The sequence below is a fragment of the Natator depressus genome, chromosome 7 (genome assembly GCF_965152275.1).
Source record: "Natator depressus isolate rNatDep1 chromosome 7, rNatDep2.hap1, whole genome shotgun sequence".
NCBI lineage: Eukaryota > Metazoa > Chordata > Testudines > Cheloniidae > Natator > Natator depressus.
The window spans coordinates 43,072,615-43,092,235 of NC_134240.1; the positions used below are offsets into that span (position 1 = coordinate 43,072,615).

General features: G+C 41.2%; 1 protein-coding gene across 2 annotated transcripts in view; it reads right to left on the reverse strand.

Moving 5' to 3' along the window:
- The window catches only part of NISCH (nischarin), a 61,639-nt gene that overhangs the window by 38,357 nt on the left and 3,661 nt on the right, over positions 1–19,621 (reverse strand). For both annotated transcript variants that reach the window (XR_012640248.1, XM_074958266.1), the window contains exons 2-5: positions 14,332–14,415; positions 10,383–10,565; positions 2,418–2,466; positions 304–467 (exon numbers count right to left, since the gene is read on the reverse strand). Coding sequence is in view for 1 of the 2 variants with exons in the window: in XM_074958266.1 (XP_074814367.1) it covers positions 304–467; positions 2,418–2,466; positions 10,383–10,565; positions 14,332–14,415 (480 nt within the window). In the remaining variant the exon portion in view is untranslated. The remainder of the gene's footprint in view (positions 1–303; positions 468–2,417; positions 2,467–10,382; positions 10,566–14,331; positions 14,416–19,621) is intronic.

Genomic DNA, 19,621 nt, shown 5'->3' on the forward strand with positions numbered 1-19,621 from the left:
TATCACGGAGTTATGTGCGTTCCCAAAGGCCAACCAATGCTCAGAAAGATTACATGGTTGTATGCCTATGTACAAAGTGCCTACAGTGGGGCTCTGGGGAGGCCATGTCATGCTGGAAAATATCAGCTGCTATGTGTTGTTGCTTCTAGGCATAATAAAGTGAAGACTCTGGGCCACCTAATCAGCCTTAATATTGGTGTTTCCATGCTTTCAAAGGATTAAGTGACACTGACAGCACACCATTAATTTCTAATGTATACTGCAGGAAACAATGTCTACATTATTTACATCAATACATTCTACCTTTAAATATTTGAGTCTACATGTGAAATCCAGAATATGACCTAGATCAGTTTTGGCATCTCCATTAGCGCACGTAGGTTTCCCCTGCCGCAATTGTTGAGTGATAGCATATAACTGCAATGGTCTGAGGCTGAAGACCTCTCCAGCCATTAGTAACTGTTCTCCTGAAAAACAAGAGTACAGTGATGTGAAACATGAAGTCATAACATTTTAAGATTTCATCCAAAGGGAGAAACAGCTGATGCCCACCACTGCTGTGGAGATGGGGCAAGAGAGGAGAATTTACGGTGGTGATGGTGGGTGTCTCACGCTGGAGATTTAACTGGTTGCCCTTTACACCCTAGCTCTGACTGAAGTACTGAAGCAACATCCACATTTTTTGCCTTTTTAACCAAGTATTTGAAGAACAGAAAACTATGGACTTCTTGCATCAGAAAATCTAATTGTTTAAAATAGGCCCTTCAGCCACAACAGGCCTAAACCTCCTAATGGAGTTAAAGGCATTCTCCCATTACATTTAACAGACCAGGATCAGACATACTGAAGCCCACTTATCTAATGTAAAAGATCTCCCTTTCTCCAAGCTATCCTTAGATAAATTCCCTAACAATTTACACTAACCATTCCATTTGCAGAACAGTTCCTTTTAATAAAAAATATTTACCAACTTCACACCATTTGCTGTATACAATGGGGAATTATAGAAAACATTTATAATGGCTATACTGGTAGGTCTAAGGCTCTCACTGTACTCACAATGTCAAAACGAACTCCCACTATCTGAAATACAACATGCATCTCCACTTATCCTGATTTTCCATCAGGATTTATTCAATCCCTTCTCACTCTAGTACCCTTATTTTGGACTGGTTTTCAAATAGTAAGAAACAGCATCAGATTGTCAGCCCTCATGGACACCTGAAAATTCTATCCTTTATCTAGCCAATAAACTACAAATACACTGATCTGGAATTGTTAGCATTACTCCTCTCACTCAGATGCAGCAATTAGACAATTAGGAACAGGACAGGCATCAGTTTTCATAATAAACATTATAAATTATGGATGGGATTTCCAAAAGCACTCAGTCAATGATTCTCACCCCCACCCTGCCTTAATGGGAGCAGAGGAAGGCCAGCTGCTGAGGACTTTGGAAATCTCATCCTAAGTGCTGAAGTTACAGACTAATGCCAGGTTCTGCTTTGCTACTGGTACATCAGTGTAAACCTAGAGCAACTCCGTTGATGCTAATGAGGTGGCACGTACTGCAAGTCAAGATACAACTTTGTCCTGTAACTATTATTTTAAAGAGTTCCACAATTTTCTTAATACTCCCTTTGAAACGGTTTTACAATTTCATACGTTCCCTTCTGCTGCAATAGTGACCAGCTCCATCAGCAGCATAAGCATAACTCACTATACTAATGGAAAAGGCATTCAGTCTCCAAGTCTCAGGAAAGAATGCCTTTTAACAAGCTGACTAGGATGCATTCACGATACTATAATTATGAGGTTAACTAAACTATTAAGTTAGAAGTACAAAATAGCCATAAATTTACGTACAGTGAACAAATTAAGTTTTAATTCAACTTATGCTAAAATAATATTAATTAATGTGGAAAAAACTTATGTGTAAGTTGCAAGAGGAAGCGTTGGAATAATATGCCATGTCAAGAGGTTTGATGAAAGTTTCCTGACGAGGGCACCCTGGGCTCATCATATAAGAGTTCTGAGTTTGGGAGAAGTTTCAGTAAGTCCATTCCAAGAGCCGGGGAGAGCAGACTCATGGCAGTGTCTATTTACTGCATTTCCACATTGCAGTTGAGAGCATCTTTACAAGCCAGCATTGACAATGGCCCAGCATTGCTCAAACCAAAATCATCTATCCATAAGGAGCACGCAGTAGGGAAGAGTTGATAGCAAGAGAGAGGGGAGGAGAGCAAAAAAGCACCAAAGAAAACATGATCCACAACATTCAAAAGGAAAATCTATATCTTGCTGCCTGGAGACACGTCATTCCATGTATATTCATATGCAATATAATTTTAAGAAAATTTGCATACCAAATACACGCTATTGTTCTCTGTTAAATTCTAGGCAATTCATTACAGTACCTCTGTGAAAGAGCTCTTCAGCCAACGCAGCTGTGATCCCATTGATTTCCTGCAAAGAACAAACCACTGTAACTGACGAATTTAAATGTTTTCCATTCTTCAAATGTTTAACACTTCTGACATTTATCAGAAATCTCCCTTTCCTGCCATATTAGAAGATCTTCAGAAATATCTTAAAAAATGAAGTATTGAGATCATAATTATATCTTATGGATTTTTTAGAATACTAAAGTCACTACGGAAATAACCTGCAATAATTTTGAAAATTAAAATAGTCAAATTAGATAAAGAAAGAGAGCATTAGACTACAGGTAAATAGACACATTCTTAACTAGATGTCTTTACTCTTTTAAATGCAACAGACGCTAGAATAAATATTACCAAGAATATTAGCACTACTTGAAAGTAAGCTAACTCCTTAAACAAGTTCTAGTAACCACTCAATGCTGAGAAATGGCAAGACGATTATTTTGAAAAGAGGTCTTGGAATAAGCTATTCATTTATTAAACATTCAAGAGTTCCTCTCCTATGTCAGACTGAGACTGCATGCCGCTAACATGGAAAAGATGCTTTCTTTGGCTTGCACAGGTGTGAAGAAAAGGATAGCTATAGAAAAGGCAATTAAATTCATTCCTCTAGACTTTTCTTCAACATATTTGCTTTTTGACAGCATAAATGCTATGCCACCCCCTCCTGCTCTGGCATCACCATTAATGCAGCCCCAGGAGTCAACAGGTAGATGTGTAGACAACTTTGGAAAGGAAGATGAGGGCAAAAAAATGTCAATAGAGGGATATCAACACTTCTGCCTCCCCAAGTCCATAGAGGGGGTGAATGAAAGGCACCAGGATGGGGAATGAAATATTTCCCACCCACGATGAGCAATGGTCCTATGGAAATTCAGAGGCTGTTTTGGACACAATGCAACAGTAATAAGATAATTCTTATATTGATTCTGTTCGACACAAAGAAAGCCCTGCAAAAACAGTATCCAAAGTAAACATTCATGCAATGGTTAATCTTAACCTTGAAATACTCAGCTCATTTATAACGGAGGAAGCAACAGAAGTCAAATAATTCTTAATTCAGTACTCAACCAGAAGTTTACTTTGTCCACAGACAGCTCTAATGCTTCATAACAAGGGGATAAAGACAAGAAGAGTCCATCAGTTGTCCACCAGTTATACACTCCTTTGCTCATTTATTGAAGCAAGTATTTTAGAAAATATGATCCCAAAATATAAACTGAACTTAAACCAAACTCAGTATGGATGAGCCTAAAATGTTCAAACCAAATAAACTTAGGATAAAAAGCTACAAAAACTACATTCTAAAAAATAATTCAGTGCTACAGAATTGTTCTTGCTCCTGTTTTAAATGAACAAATTACAACAGTAATTCTTAGCACACATGCACTTGATGACAAAGCTGTACAAACACCAGTTAATCCTCACCACCTCACTGGTAATGTAGGAGAGTAAGTTTTTCCATCTGTAAGATATGAACAAGTTAAATGACTTTGCCAAAGGCCACATAGCAATCAGCTTGTGGGTAAAGAGTCCCTCTTCCTATGGCAGACCTGGGAGGTGGTGAAACAAATCTGTCTCTAGCACTGCTCTAATCATATTTCTATTTGTCTAGTCCACAGCAGTCTTCTGTTCACAGGATTGGTTTTCAGCTACACTTCCAGGAGCACCCATCCTCTTTTCTTTGCTACAAGATTTTGTAAGTATAGCAGAGGAGACAATTCAGGTGTCAAAAGTAAAGTACAGGACTGTGCAACAAGTTTCTCTATGCATACAAATTCTATGCTTGAGTAATAAGAGTATAGCAGTAGGAATATACTACCAACTGCCTGACAAGAATGGCAATGGTGATTGTAAAATGCTCAGGGATATTAGAGGGACTACAAAAACAGCAAACCCAATAATGGGTGATTTCAACTATCCCCACATTGACTGGGTACATGACACCTTAAGAAGAGATGCAGAGATAAAATGTCTAGACACCATTAATAAAAGCTCCTTGGAACAGCTAGTCCTGGAACCTGCAAGTGTAGAGGAAATTCTTAATTTAGTCTTAAGTGGTACACAGGTTCTGGTCCAAGAGGTGAAAACAGCTGAACCACTCAGTAAGAGCGACTATAATGTAATTAAATTTAACATCCTTGTACGGAGGAAAATACCAAAGAAACCCACCACAGTAGCATTTAACTTCACAAAGAGGAACTACACAAAAATGAGGAAGCTAGTTAAACGGAAATTAAAAGGAACAGTGACAAAAGTGAAATGCCTGGAAGCTGCATAGAAACTTTTTAAAAACATTGTAATACAGGCTTAAACTAAATGTATACCCCAAATTATAAAAAACAGTAAAAATGCCACCATGGCTAAAAAGAGTAAAAGAGGTGAGAAGAGACAAAAAGACATCCTTTAAAGTTTGGAAGTCAAATCCTACTGAGGAAAATAGAAAGGAGCATAAACTCTGACAAGTCAATAGTAAAAGTATAATTAGGTAGGCCAAAAAAGAATTTGAAGAGAAACTAGCAAAAGATGCAAAAACCAACAGCAAAAAAAATTTTTTTTAAGTACATCAGAAACAGGAACCCAGTGCGGCCACAGGACTGTCAAGGTGCTAAAGGAGCACTCAAGGAAGACTAGGTCATTGCAAAGAAGCTAAATTAATTCTTTGAATCCATCTTCACTGCAGAGGATGTGAGGGAGATTCCCACATCCTTTTAATTGATAAATTAAACAGCAGTAAGTCACCAGGACCAGATGGGATTCACCCAACAGTTCTGAAGGAACTCAAACACCAAATTAAAACAATGAGGAGTCCGGTGGCACCTTAAAGACTAACAGATTTATTTGGGCATAAGCTTTCATGGGTAAAAGACCACTTCTACAGATGCATGGAGTGAAAATTACAGATACAAGCATAAATATCCTGGCACATACTTATGGTTGTATCTGTAATTTTCACTCCATGTGGACAAGGATGATCCAGTGGATATAGTATACACCAGGGGTTCTCTAACTGGGGGTCGGGACCCTTCAGGGGGTAGCAAGATTATTACAGGGGGGACGTCGCAAGATGTCAGCCTCCACCCCAAACCCTGCTTTGCATCCAGCATTTATAATGGTGTTAAATATATTAAAAAGTGTTGTTAATTTATAAGAGGGTGTGGGGGGGGTCACACTCATAGGCTTGCTATTTGAAAGGGGTTACCAGTACAAAAGTTTGAGAACCACTGGTATACACAGACTTGCAGAAAGCCTTTGACAAGGTTCCTCACCAAAGGCTCTTAACCAAAGTAAGCAGTCATGGGATAAGAGGGAAGGTCCTCTCATAGATCAGTAACTGGTTAAAAGATAAGAAACAAAGGATAGGAATAAATGGTCAGTTTTCACAATGGAGAGTGGTAGCTAGCAGGGTCCACCAACAATCTGTACAGGGACCAGTGCTGTTCAACACATTTATAAATGATCTAGAAAAAGGGGTAAACAGTGAGGTGGCAAAGTTTGCAGATTATAAAAAATTACTCAAGATACTTAAGTCCAAAGCTGACTGCCAAGAGGTCCAAAAAGATCTTACAAAACTGGATATCTGGGTAACAAAATGGCAGATGAAATTCAATTTTCATAAATGCAAAGCAATGCACGCTGGAAAACAATCTCAATTATACATACAAAATGATGGGGAGTCTAAATTAAAGGTTACTACTCAAGAAAGATCTTGGAGTCATCGTGGACAGTTCTCTGAAAACATCTGCTCAGTATGCTGCGACAGTCACATAAAGCTAACAATGTTAGGGACCATTAGGAGAAAGGAATACAAAATAAGACAAAATATCATATCACTATATAAATCCATGGTACACCCACACCTTGAATACTACGTGCTGTGCAGGTTGCCCTATCTCAGAAAAAGATATATCAGAATTGGAAAAAGTACAGAAGGGCAACAAAAATTATTAGAGATATGGAACATCTTCCATATGGGCAGAAATTAAAAAGACTGGGACCGTTCAGTTTAGAAAAGAGGCAACTAAGGGGGGGGGATATGATAGAGGTGTATAAAATCATGAATGGTATGGAGGAAGGAATAAGGAAGTGTTATTTACCCCTTCACATAACACACAAACCAGGAATCACCCAATGAAATTAATAGGTGACAGGATTAAAACAAACATAAGAAAGTAATTTTTCATACAATGTTCAGTCAACCTTTGGAACGCATTGCCAGGGAAAGTTGTGAAGGCCAGAAACATAACTGGGTTCAAACAAAAATTAGATAAGTTCATGAAGGATAGGTCCATCAATGCCTATGAGCCGCGCTACTCACGGACATAAACCCATGCTCTAAGCGTCCCCAAACATTTAACTGCCAGAAGCTGGGACTGGAAGACAGAGGATGTATCACTCAATAATTGCCCTATTCTCTGTTCATTCCCTCTGTAGCATCTGGCACCAGCCACTGTCAGAAGACAGGATACTGGGCTAGACTGACCATTGGTCTGACTCAGCATGGCCATTCTTATGTTATAGAATCATAGGACTGGAAGGGACCTCGAGAGGTCATCTAGTCCAGTCCCCCACACTCATGGCAGTACTAAATATTATCTAGACCATCCCTGACAGGTGTTTGTCTACCCTGCTCTTAAAAATCTCCAGTGATGGAGATTCCACAACCTCCATAGGCAATTTATTCCAGTGCTTAACCACCCTGACAGTTAGGAAGTTTTCCCTAATGTCCAACCTAAACCTCCTTTGCTGCAATTAAAGCCCATTGCTTCTTGTCCTATCCTCAGAGGTTAACAACAACAACTCTTCTCCCTCCTCCTTGTAACAACCTTTTATGTATTTGAAAACTGTAATGTCCCCTCTCAGTCTTCTTTTCCAGACAAAAACAAACCCCTTTTTTTCAACCTTCCCTCAAAGGTCATGTTTCTAGACCTTTAACCATTTTTGTTGCTGTTCTCTACACTTTCTCCAATTTGTCCACATCTTTCCTGAAATGTGGTGCCCAGAACTGGACACAATACTCCAGTTGAGACCGATTCAATGCGGACTAGAGTGGTATTACTTCTCATGTCTTGTGAACAACATTCCTGCTAATACATCCCAGAATGATGTTCTCTTTTTTTGAAACACTGTTACACTGTTGACTCCTATTTCCCTTGTGGTCCACTATGACCCCCAGATCCCTTTCCACAGTACTCCTTCCTAAGCAGTCATTATGTTCTTAAAGGCCTGCTGCAGGGTATTTTTATTTAGCAGAATTGCTAAGTTAATATTTAGGGGTTTTTGATGTGTAACTAACGTAAATATTTGAAAGTATTCTAGAACATCCAAAAAGATTTTATGAGTTCATACATCAACCCAGATTTGCCTACTGGGAAAAGCGGTATAATTTAAGCAGCACTGCACTTTGCTGCTAACACACAAGTACTATCCAAAGACAGAATGATGTCTAGCTAGCTAACCCCAGTTCTAATATTTTTTAAATAAAGATAAGTGGATGAATATGTAGCAGTAAGTAAGTTTCAATGAGCTGGGTTTGGATATATTCCAGACACAAAGGGGAAAGTAATCAGCACAAGAGCAGAGGACAGGGGGTTGGGGCTCCAAGTCCTCTTCTCACCTCTAGCACTGACTTGCCAGATGGTCATCGGAAAGTCTCAACCTCTGTCCCTGAGTTTGAACAACTGTAAAATGTTATTACAATGCCTTTCTCATTAGGTATACTTAGTCTTGGAAGGATTAGATTGCTATTGGTAAATGTCAATAAACGCTGATTTCAGCATACAAATAGAAACCGAGGAAAAACTACTACCCTGGATAATAACTGAAATGTACAGACAGGCAAAGGAAGAAAAGTGCTGCTTGAGAACTTATTCGAGTTTGATTGAAGGATATTTATTTTGTATATTTTGATATGTAATGTTGACAAGTTGTGTATTAACAGCTATAAAGCTTTAAAACTTTTTGAATCTCATCTACTGTCAGTAAATTGTCTGACCCCTCTTACATATTCCCCCCATAATTTCTCACAACTGTGAAAATTTAAATAGAAAAAAATGCTTAAAAATAAACATCCTTATTATGTCAAAATTACAAAAAAATAAAAATCTAATTCTCGCAAGCCTAGGTATAGTAAGGGTTTGTAAAGCACTCTGAATCCTGAAGTACTCTGAATTAAATTATTAGCATTCATGCTAAACCAAAAATCAATTTAAACAGAGTATTACACATGCTGTTACAGTTGAGATGCTCAATGTCAGACACGTAAGGTTGACTTTCAGAGGTGTGGGGCAAGCACAATTTCAGCAGCAGTTACAGGTATACAGCACCTCTGAAATTCACACCTCATAGTATCTTAAATTGGGCAGCCTCAGTTAAGAAACAAAAACAATGTGTATTTAGATCTAGAAGTCTGCCTAAATATGCTATTTTCCAAATCAATACTTTTTTGAAGGGGGAGAATATAGGTTAAATTGCCTACACAATAATGCTTTGCACGTCCACTTGAAATCAAACACCTTCCAAAACATTAATGGATCAAAGTATTAACCCCCATTATACAGAGAGGGAAACTAAAGTACAGGGAGATTAAGTGACTTGCTCTTGGTCACACAAGAAGCCTGTGCAGAATCAAACTAGAACCCAGAGCTATCTCCTAATCTTGTATTTTAAACACTATGCCATGTCACTATGCACAGTTATATTTTTAAAAGTTGTCATTTAATTTAAACTAGTTCTTCTCCTCAAAATGACAGATCAATAGCAATAATATGAAACAAACCCTCTATTTATTCAAGTCAACCTTTATAAACTCACGATCACATTATGTGTTTTGAAATGGTTTTTACTTAAGTCACTACAGCTTAATCAACATACTTAACTGATCATTTGTGACTCAATTCCAAAACATCTGGATTGAACTATAATTAATGCTAGGTTTTTGTCATGGATAGTTTTAGTAAAAGTCATGGCCAGGTCATGGGCAATAAACAAAAACTCATGGAAGCCCGTGACCTGTCCCTGACTTTCACTAAAAATATCCCTGACAAAAGCGATAAGTGGATTCAGCACCCACTGCTGCTGGGGCTCCTGGATCCCTCAGTGCCAGAGATTCCATGACTTCCATTACCTCTGTGACATAATCATAGCCTTAACTATAACGATCCACCCCACCACATATCCATCCATTTAAAGCAATTACTACTTTTCCTTCCTGCTCAAACCCCAGTGCATATTCCTCTTTGTAATGTCTGCTTATCCTTACAACACAACAGCATGCTACAAAAAGGAGAAACCCAATCACAAGAGATGAATGAACCATTTTCAATCTGTGAATCGCAATAAGAAGTTATTGCTTCTTACCTCAAACATTCTCTGCTATAATATTCTATCTGCTGTGTAGAGATATTTCTCTAGAGGCCACTCCATCAGTATGTTTTCCTGGAGAGAGACCATTTTTCTTCATTTGGCCTACTGGAAGCTGTCTTAATATGAACCACCGTTCTAACCACTAATCATTAAGCAGGGGTTGGGTTCAATTACATAATGTTCCTTTTGAGACCTAACAATATTGATTTCAGATTAACAATTAATGCAACTGCAGATTCATTCAGAAGCACCAGAGTATCCCTCCAACATATTTTTCATGTCAAAGGCCCTGACCACATTATTTGCTAGCACAGTTTCAATGACAGTAGGGATAGCATCAAAGATTTCACTGGAAAAGCTCATTCTATGGCCTAACTTTTTATGTTGCCCAAATCCTGAAAAGGGAGTGATTTTAAAGCTATTTTGTTTAATCACATCAAAAAAAACCCAAGCTACTCAAAATTAGGGTGTGAACTTTCACTAGACTCCTGCTCTGCTCATTGACTCAAATGGGCAAGATATCACAGTGAGAGGGCACTTTATAAATACCTAGATAGCTAGGATGCAACTTACATATAAATGAAAATGTAAGAAGTGTGACAACAATTTGGGTGCAGCAATGGGGAACTTGATCAGAAGCATTTGCAGGTAAACTTCTAATTCCTTCTCTCTTTTCTCCACCAGACTTTTGGAATTTTTCCCAATAATCTTCTTGGGAGGCAGCAGGTTTTTATCTATCTTCTTTTCTGAAACAAGCTGTAGAAACAGCAATATTATAAGTTATTACCTGAAATAGTTTTTGATCTTGCAAGAAGGATGCAATATTGTACAACTTAAGATATTAAGAGAATGTTTTCTTTTTTCCTGTAACATTTCTCTGAAACTGCAGTTACTTCAAAAGGTTTGGCTTCTTATCTCAATTTCTATAAATTTCAGGCAGATTTTTTTGGAGGGAGTTAAGAATATTAGAACATGAAAACAACCACAGTAAGTTTAACAATAATAAGTATATTTTATTTTGGCACTCACTGTGCGCAAACTTTTGAACGCCAATCTTCCCCAGCCTCCCCAAAAACATTAAGTACAACCACCAGCATTGTTCCACAAGACCAGGGATAGTTAATTGGCGGACCACGGGACAAATCCAGACTGCCAGATGCTTTTGAATGGATCGCAAAATCTTTTTATTTACTTATTATTGCAGTGTGAAAAATGTTTCTCTGGAGTCTGGACCTTGAATTCCATATTTCGATATTGTTGTTTAAATCAGTACAGGTTGGTAGGTATTAGAAATTACTATCCAATGGCTGCTCATTAGTAACCCATATGAAGCAAGTCTTTGGTCTAAAACCAGCTTCACACTTTACTTCTCTACAAAAGAAAAAGGACACTAAACTTTCTAAACTACTACAGGCTACAAGGGGCCACAGCAATGGTCCCCTCAACCCACCCAGCAATATTGTTAACCTATCCAACTATACTCTCAGCCCAGCAGAAGCAGCTGTCCTATCTCGGGGTCTCTCCTTCTGCCCCTCCACCCCCTCGAACATGATACAGTTCTGTGGTGACCTAGAATCCTATTTTCGACGTCTCCGACTCAAGGAATATTTCCAAGATACCTCTGAACAACATAATGATCCACAGAGGCCTGCCTACCAACATTACAAAAAGAAGGATTCTAGGTGGACTCCTCCTGAAGGTCGAAACAGCAGACTGGACTTCTACATAGAGTGCTTCTGCCGACGTGCACGGGCTGAAATTGTGGAAAAGCAGCATCACTTGCCCCATAACCTCAGCCGTGCAGAACACAATGCCATCCACAGCCTCAGAAACAACTCTGACATCATAATCAAAAAGGCTGACAAAGGAGGTGCTGTTGTCATCATGAATAGGTCGGAATATGAACAAGAGGCTGCTCGGCAGCTCTCCAACACCACTTTCTACAAGCCATTACCCTCTGATCCCACTGAGAGTTACCAAAAGCATCTACAGCATTTGCTCAAGAAACTTCCTGAAAAAGCGCAAGATCAAATCCGCACAGACACACCCCTGGAACCCCGACCTGGGATATTCTATCTACTACCCAAGATCCATAAACCTGGAAATCCTGGACGCCCCATCATCTCAGGCATTGGCACCCTGACAGCAGGATTGTCCGGCTATGTAGACTCACTCCTCAGGCCCTACGCTACCAGCACTCCCAGCTACCTTCGAGACACCACTGACTTCCTGAGGAAACTACAATCCATTGGTGATCTTCCTGATAACACCATCCTGGCCACTATGGATGTAGAAGCCCTCTACACCAACATTCCACACAAAGATGGACTACAAGCCATCAAGAACACTATCCCCGATAATGTCACGGCTAACCTGGTGGCTGAACTTTGTGACTTTGTCCTTACCCATAACTATTTTACATTTGGGGACAATGTATACCTTCAGATCAGCGGCACTGCTATGGGTACCCGCATGGCCCCACAGTATGCCAACATTTTTATGGCTGATTTAGAACAACGCTTCCTCAGCTCTCGTCCCCTAACGCCCCTACTTTACTTGCGCTATATTGATGACATCTTCATCATCTGGACCCATGGAAAAGAAGCCCTTGAGGAATTCCACCATGATTTCAACAATTTCCATCCCACCATCAACCTCAGCCTGGTCCAGTCCACACATGAGATCCACTTCCTGGACACTACAGTGCTAATAAACGATGGTCACATCGACACCACCCTATACCGGAAACCTACTGACCGCTATTCCTACCTACATGCCTCCAGCTTTCACCCTGACCACACCACACGATCCATCGTCTACAGCCAAGCTCTGCGATACAACCGCATTTGCTCCAACCCCTCAGAGACAAACACCTACAAGATCTCTATCAAGCATTCTTACAACTACAATACCCACCTGCGGAAGTGAAGAAACAGATTGATAGAGCCAGAAGAGTTCCCAGAAGTCACCTACTACAGGACAGGCCTAACAAAGAAAATAACTGAACGCCACTAGCCGTCACCTTCAGCCCCCAACTAAAACCCCTCCAACGCATTATTAAGGATCTACAACCTATCCTGAAGGATGACCCAACACTCTCACAAATCTTGGGAGAAAGGCCAGTCCTTGCCTACAGACAGCCCCCCAACCTGAAGCGAATACTCACCAACAACCACATACCACACAACAGAACCACTAACCCAGGAACCTATCCTTGCAACAAAGCCCATTGCCAACTGTGCCCACATATCTATTCAGGGAACACCATCACAGGGCCTAACAACATCAGCCACACTATCAGAGGCTCGTTCACCTGCACATCCACCAATGTGATATATGCCATCATGTGCCAGCAATGCCCCTCTGCCATGTACATTGGTCAAACTGGACAGTCTCTACGTAAAAGAATAAATGGACACAAATCAGATGTTAAGAATTATAACATTCATAAACCAGTCGGAGAACACTTCAATCTCTCTGGTCACGCAATCACAGACATGAGGGTCGCTATCTTAAAGCAAAAAAACTTCAAATCCAGACTCCAGCGAGAAACTGCTGAATTGGAATTCATTTGCAAATTGGATACTATTAATTTGGGCTTGAATAGAGACTGGGAGTGGCTAAGTCATTATGCAAGGTAGCCTATCTCCCCTTGTTTTTTTCCTACAAACCCCCCCCCCCCCCAAGACGTTCTGGTTAAACTTGGATTATTGCTGTGCACATTGTAAGATGAGCTATTGCCACCAGGAGAGTGAGTTTGTGTGTGTGGTTTTTGGAGGGGGTGTGTGTGGGGGGGGGTGTGAGAAAACCTGGATTAGTGCTGGAAATGACCCACCTTGATTATCATGCGCATTATAAAGAGAGGTTTCAAAGAGGGATGGGCTATTACCAGCAGGAGAGTGAGTTTGTATGTGTGTCTGTGTGTGTGTTGGGGGGGGGGGGGAGAAGAGTGAGAAAACCTTGATTTGTGCTGGAAATGGCCTTCCTTGATGATCACTTGATGATCACTTTAGATAAGCTGTTAGCAGCAGGACAGTGGGGTGGGAGGAAGTTTTGTTTCATGGTCTCTGTGTGTATATAATGTCTTCTGCAGTTTCCACGATATGCTATGCATCCGATGAAGTGAGCTGTAGCTCACGAAAGCTCATGCTCAAATAAACTGGTTAGTCTCTAAGGTGCCACAAGTACTCCTTTTCTTTTTACGAATACAGACTAACACGGCTGTTACTCTGAAACAGATCACATATGGCACTCTCAGCCAAGAGTGTAAGGATTAGAGTCTGCAGGGCTGGTTCTAGGGTTTGGTGACAGGCAGATGCTGACTTCCAAGGGGTGCAATAATGCTTTTGTTTATTTGTTTTTGCTTTGCACTAATTGAGCAGGTTTGCTACATCCCAAAGGCCAAATATCCCTTCCTTTTAAAAAAAAATATAAAGTATGTCAGTAAGCTTGTGCTATGGAGCAGGATTTGACAAGTTATTTATTTTGCAAGAGCTCAAGACCACAGACTTCAGATCTTTACCTTTTCATGCAAGTCATGGAAGTCACTGTAACGATGTTTGACTGTCCACTGATGACTCCCAACGCTGACTTGAATAATGTATACCTAAAGAAAGCAAACAGCAGAGTAAGGCACTTGAGAAGCATTTAAACTCAGCTACCATTTATCTGTATGATTTAAAGGTGAACCACAAATATTTCAAAATCCCACCTCTTTCTGCACTATGCTCTGAACATTCCCTCCAGCCAGGACAAAAGGTTCTTCAGAAGCACCTCGCACAACTCTAAAAGCTAACATCTCTCCTCCAGGTCTACCAAAATCATGCCCAGTGTGACAACTTAGCATACACCATGTACAGACTTCACAGCTACCATGAAACTCCAGCAGAGCTCCTAGGCAAGTCCATTTAATGATTTTTCAGTTTTTTAAATAACTGTATTCCCTTTGAGGGTATAGAAACTGAGAAGCCAGACAAGATAAACAGAATTACTCAAGGCCCAATGACCTTGCTCCGGGCTATGACAAAGCTTCATGGCAAGTGTGACTGTGCATGAATGGCCATTAAAGTTAAGCTGGAAGCAACTGACATCGGGAGACCCCAAAACTATTTTATTATGGATGTGCTGAATAGGTGAACCTTAAGATTTTCATTTGCAGATGACCTTTTAAAGCCACATTGACTGGTTCTAAAGGAAACTCTCAATCTACCTTCTGACGGATTGGAAGGAAGCCATCATGATGAAATCTGGAAGGTGTTGGAGGAAGATAAAAGGGGCAGCAGAGGTGAACCCTGAACCAACAGAGCCAACCTCCATGTGTACAACAATGGGAAAACACAAAATTTAAGGCACCACATTGTTTAACCTTCTTCTGGGATGTGCATGAAGTGAATAATCAGCTGATCAGCGAGCCCTGAAATCACTTGATATAATCAGGAATGTGGAAGAGATGGCAGGTCACGTGGTCCCATTTCACAGCTGTTGTAACTCAATGAAACAGTTCTATCACTAATCACATTTGAAAAAAAAATTACTCATGATCAGTTTTCAAATCTTCTTAATAAATGAAGAATGCCTTTGTTTCATGTAATCAACCCAGAAGACTAGCATACAGGATATCAAAATAGGCTACAATTTAACACTTTAAAAGTGGTCAAAGACACTTAATTGTTCATGAAACACCAGAATTTATATGTTAGTATGCTGCAAGAAAAATGAGGTCTACAACAGAATGCAATCAAGAAGTCTACCTAGTGCACAGCAGCTGCTACTGAAAACATTGCTTGGGTGTTTGAAGCACAGTAACGAAAAGACAGAAGTTAGGTCAAACAAAGAATTACAAACTCACCTGAGTACTGTGTCCAATTATGAAGTCTCAAAGGGCATGGTGGAACTTGCGCTCCATGAGAAACTGCAAAGCCTACAGGTCTACACGTAAAATACTGCACAGGTCTACACTACAGTTGCACCACTGCAGTGCTTAAGTAAAGATGCTTCTACGCTGACTCAGTGTAGTTAATCCACCACCACGAGAGGTGGTAGCTATGTTGACAGGAGAAGCTCTTTCACCAACATAGCACTGTCTACACTGGGGGTTAGGTCAGTATAACTGTTCCTCAGGGGCATGGATTTGACTAATCTAATTGCCTTCTATGACAAGATAACTGGCTCTGTGGATGAGGGGAAAGCAGTGGACGTGTTATTCCTTGACTTTAGCAAAACTTTTGACACAGTATCCCACAGTATTCTTCCCAGCAAGTTAAAGTAGTATGGGCTGGATGAATGGACTATAAGGTGGATAAAAAGCTGGCTAGATTGTCAGGCTCAACAGGTAGCGATCGATGGCTCCATGTCTAGTTGGCAGCTGGTATCAAGTGGAGTGCCCCAAGGGTCGGTCCTGGGGCCGGTTTTGTTCAATATCTTCATTAATGATCTGGAGGATGGCGTGAATTGCACCCTCAGCAAGTTTGCAGATGACACTAAACTGGGAGGAGAGGTAGAGACGCTGGAGGGTAGGGATAGGATACAGAGGGCCCTAGACAAATTAGAGGATTGGGCCAAAAGAAATCTGATGAGGTTCAACAAGGACAAGGGCAGAGCCCTGCACTTAGGACGGAAGAATCCCATGCACCGCTACAAACTAGGGATGGAATGGCTAGGCAGCAGTTCTGCAGAAAAGGACTTAGGGGTTACAGTGGACAAGAAGCTGGATATGAGTCAACAGTGTGCCCTTGTTGCCAAGAAGGCCAATGGCATTTTGGGATGTAGAAGTAGGGGCATTGCCAGCAGATCGAGGGACATGATCGTTCCCCTCTATTTGACACTGGTGAGGCCTCATCTGGAGTACTGTGTCCAGTTTTGGGCCACACACTACAAGGATGTGGAAAATTTGGAAAGCGTCCAGCGGAGGGCAACAAAAATGATTAGGGGACTGGAACACATGACTTATGAGGAGAGGCTGAGGGAACTGGGATTGTTTAGTCTGCACAAGAGAAGAATGAGGGGGGATTTGATAGCTGCTTTCAACTACCTGAAAGGGGGTTCCAAAGAGGATGGATCTAGACTGTTCTCAGTGGTACCAGATGACAGAACGAGGAGTAATGGTCTCAAGTTGCAGTGGGGGTGGTTTAGGTTGGATATTAGGAAAAACTTTTTCACTAGGAGGGTGGTAAAACACTGGAATGCATTACCTAGGGAGGTGGTGGAATCTGCTTCCTTAGAAGTTTTTGAGGTCAGGCTTGACAAAGCCCTGGCTGGGATGATTTAGTTGGGGATTGGTCCTGCTTTGAGCAAGGGGTTGGACTAGATGACCTCCTGAGGTCCCTTCCAACCCTGATATTCTATGATTTTTCACACTCCTGAGAAAGACAGTTATATCGATATAAGTCTGTAGTGCAGTGTTCTCCCTGCAAGGCTCGTGAGCCAGTGGCAGCTCCCATGGACCCTAAGTGCGGCTCCCTGTCAATCACGCTCTCCGGCGGCGCAGTGGGGCTGCAGCTAAGACAGGCTCCCTGCCTACCCTGGCTGCTCCTGGAAGTGGCCAGCAGGCCCCCGCAGCCCCAGGGGATAATAGGTGGAGCAGAGGTCTCCACACGCTGCTCCTGCCTACAAGCACCGCCCCCGCAACTCCCTTTGGCCAAGAACGGGGAACTGTGGCCAATGGGAACTGTGGGGGCAGTGCCTGCAGAGAGGGGCAGCATGCAGAGCCATGTGCCCCCCGAGGGGCCGGAGGGGCAAGTTGGCCCCTTTCAGGAGTGGTGTGGGGCCGGGGCCACCCAAAGTAAGTGCCACCCCCTTCAATGGAGAGGTTCTGAATAGTTCTTCTACCACCCAACCTGTAGCCTCCCGGAGCTTGCACTCCTCACCCCCTCCTGCACCCTACACCGAGCCCCCTCCCAGAGCCAGCCCCCAATACCCCCGCCCCCTCCCCCTCCCAGAGCCTGCACCCCATAACCCCTCCTGCACCCCATAACCCCTCCTGGAGCCCAAGCCCCTGCCCTGAACCCCCGCCCAGAGCCTGCACCCAAACACTCTGTGCCAGCCTGGAGTTTCCTCCTGCACCCAAACTCCCTCCCAGAGCTTGCACCCCTCACCCCCTCCTGCACCCCAGCCCCAAGCCCCCTCCCAGAGCCAGCCTCCCATATCCCTTCCTGCACCGCAAGCAATATTACCAATAACCGTATTATTACCATATCAACCAACAAAGAACTCTGAGAGTTCAGCCATCTGTGTCAGGTTGATGTGGCTTTCACATTGAAGGTTTTTTGTCTAAGTGGCCCCCACTTCAAAAATAGTGAAGAGCACTGCTCTAGTGTATACCTGGCCTAGGACTATTTAACAAAAACAAATTGGAGTGGTACTAATTATTAAGTATATGATTAAAACTATCAGTCCCTTCCCTATAACCTGCTCCCGTATAAAAGCAAGGGGAAGACTTAATGAAAGTGGAGGGTATTAAATTTAGAACTAATAAGAGGAAATACTTTATGCAGCAAAATCAGCTTTATGAATTAACTATTATGGGAGGTTATACATTGTGGCTACATGTAAAACACAGACTGGATAATGTCTGATCAAAAATACTCGAAGTAGTCAAGCTATGGTAAAGGTACAGTTAATCAAACGTCAAACTTCTCAGTATAAACTGATAACCTGCGGCAAGGAGGAAGGAATTAGACTTCATTCACCGTTTATTAGCACACATATACACACACCCCTAAAAGCATTAGCAACCAGAGTATTGGTGAATCACTTCACAATAATCCACACTGTCATAACTTACTCAGTAAATATGAATAGAGCCTTGGATTTCCTGCAAAGCAATGCTTCAAAAACTGATACAGAATTAACTACCAATTGTTAAAGCAAAAATCTGATTAAAAAAAGATTTGTCAGACTAATGTTTAAAACTATTCCTAACTGATTTTGTTTGATCCCACTAATACAACAAGGCTGACTATGCTTACTATATTAAGAGTTTTCATGGGCCGTGTGTCTATCAAGCCATCTGTTGGAATGATATAAACAAAGTGAAAAAGATGACAAAATTGCATCAACCTGTAAGGTCTTGCAGACAAAAATTTACTTAGTGCAAGAGAGCTCTGCATACATTTTAGCCATGCACAGGTTTTTCATTAAATCTCAGAACTGTTTACAACCCGACTGTTCACTGGCTTGCTCCTCTGAGCACAACTCCCACTTTGCAGGCAGTCTCATTTTACCAGATTGCTCTGTTTAGTGAGGGACTCTGTACCCTTCAGCATATACTAATTGTCTTGGACAGGTTAGATCCTCTTTTGTAAAGTCTTCAGTGTATCTATAGATCAGTCATTTTTTCGTGCTAATACTCTTACAGTACTGAGCACGTGTATCTCTTCATTCTTGACATGAAGCTGTTTATTCAGTCTAGTCACTTCAAGTTTTTTATTTGTTTGAAATGTTTGTATCAAAGACCAATATTTAGCATGCATAACAAATAGCTGATAAGAATTTTGATTTTTTTTTTTAAGGTTGATGTTGTAGTTAGGAGTTTATATCCTAGATAGCATTCCTCTCAAGCACATAAAGAAAATGTTATATTAAGTTAGTATTTCAAAAAGAACAGTATGATTGTTAACCCCATTTGCTAAAGTGAACATCAGTGCTACAGCCTGATTCCAGTTCACTTGCTCTATGTGCAAGGAAGAAAGCTGCTGGTCTCACATTAGAGACTTGAATGATTTCTACTTCCACAGCAACTTCTACATAAGGATCTCAAAGCATAGTAGATGCTAATGAATTAGGGCTAACACAATGGTGAAAATGGCAAGTAC